The sequence below is a fragment of the Monoraphidium neglectum genome (assembly GCF_000611645.1).
Source record: "Monoraphidium neglectum strain SAG 48.87 unplaced genomic scaffold scaffold03592, whole genome shotgun sequence".
NCBI lineage: Eukaryota > Viridiplantae > Chlorophyta > Chlorophyceae > Sphaeropleales > Selenastraceae > Monoraphidium > Monoraphidium neglectum.
In genome coordinates, this window is record NW_014010037.1 from 6,235 (window position 1) to 7,190 (window position 956).

The 956-nt window shown below is 65.1% G+C and overlaps 1 protein-coding gene across 1 annotated transcript in view; it reads left to right on the forward strand.

The window, feature by feature from the left end:
• Nucleotides 1-616, forward strand: part of MNEG_13044 (hypothetical protein) — a gene marked incomplete at both ends in the record, with an annotated part of 1,611 nt that extends 995 nt beyond the window's left edge. The window contains one exon of the mRNA XM_014038485.1: nt 458-616. Within this exon, the coding sequence (XP_013893939.1) occupies nt 458-616 (159 nt within the window). The remainder of the gene's footprint in view (nt 1-457) is intronic.
• Between the last annotated feature and the right edge of the window lie 340 nt (nt 617-956).

Consider the following 956-nt stretch of genomic DNA (forward strand, 5'->3'; position numbering starts at 1 on the left):
GTGCTGGCGGCGCTGACCGCGATAGAGACGATGTCCCGCAACTGCCCCGCCATCAACGCGCCGGTCGTGAAGTTCAACGGGCTGCTTGCCTCTATGAAGTGGCTGCTCGAGGCGTGCACGCACCCGCAGGTGGGCGCCGCGCCGCGGCGGGGTGGGGCCGCCGCGGCCCGGGGGCGGGCGCTGTGGTGGTGGCGAGGAGGAGGGGGGCGCGGGCGTGAGGGGTCGTGAGAGTTGCGCATGCGCAACGGCTGCCCGTGGCACAACAACCGCTTGCTCATCAGTGCCGCATTCGCACGCACGCAATCTGTGACCCGCCCTTGCACACTCACGCACGCATGCACACGCACGCAAAGGGCCCTGCGCGCTTCCACACACCACACTGTATACACGCACCCGCACACTCAACACTCACCACGCATGCACACCACCCTCAACACCCACGCGCCCCCACCCCCAGCTCCTGACCGTCACACTGGGCACGCTCTCCAATCTGGGCCGCGAGAGGATTCTCGACGCGGACGTTGTGAGTTCAACGCCGGGGCCAGGCGGATTCGGGTGCTTTGGGGCGTTGGTTGTGTGCGTGTGGGGGGTCCGAGTGTCACTGCTGGGGTCATGATGGGCCCCGACCAAGGTGCATCTGCCCGTGCGCGGCGCTGTCTCCCCGCAATTTCGGGTTGAGGTGGCGAGGAGCGAGCGTTTCAAGCTCTGTATCGCGCAGGTGGCATTGTGTGTTGCACGTGCGTGCACCTACACACACACACACACACACACACACACACACACACACACAAACACACACACACACACACGTCCATATTCCCTAACAATATCGGTGTCCTCCATCCTCTTCCTCACAGCACCACTCCAAACCCAAACACAGCTGGCCCCGCTCACCTCCCGACACCACCACCCCACAAGCTCCTCACACTCCCCCACCCCTCCCCTCCCCTCCACCC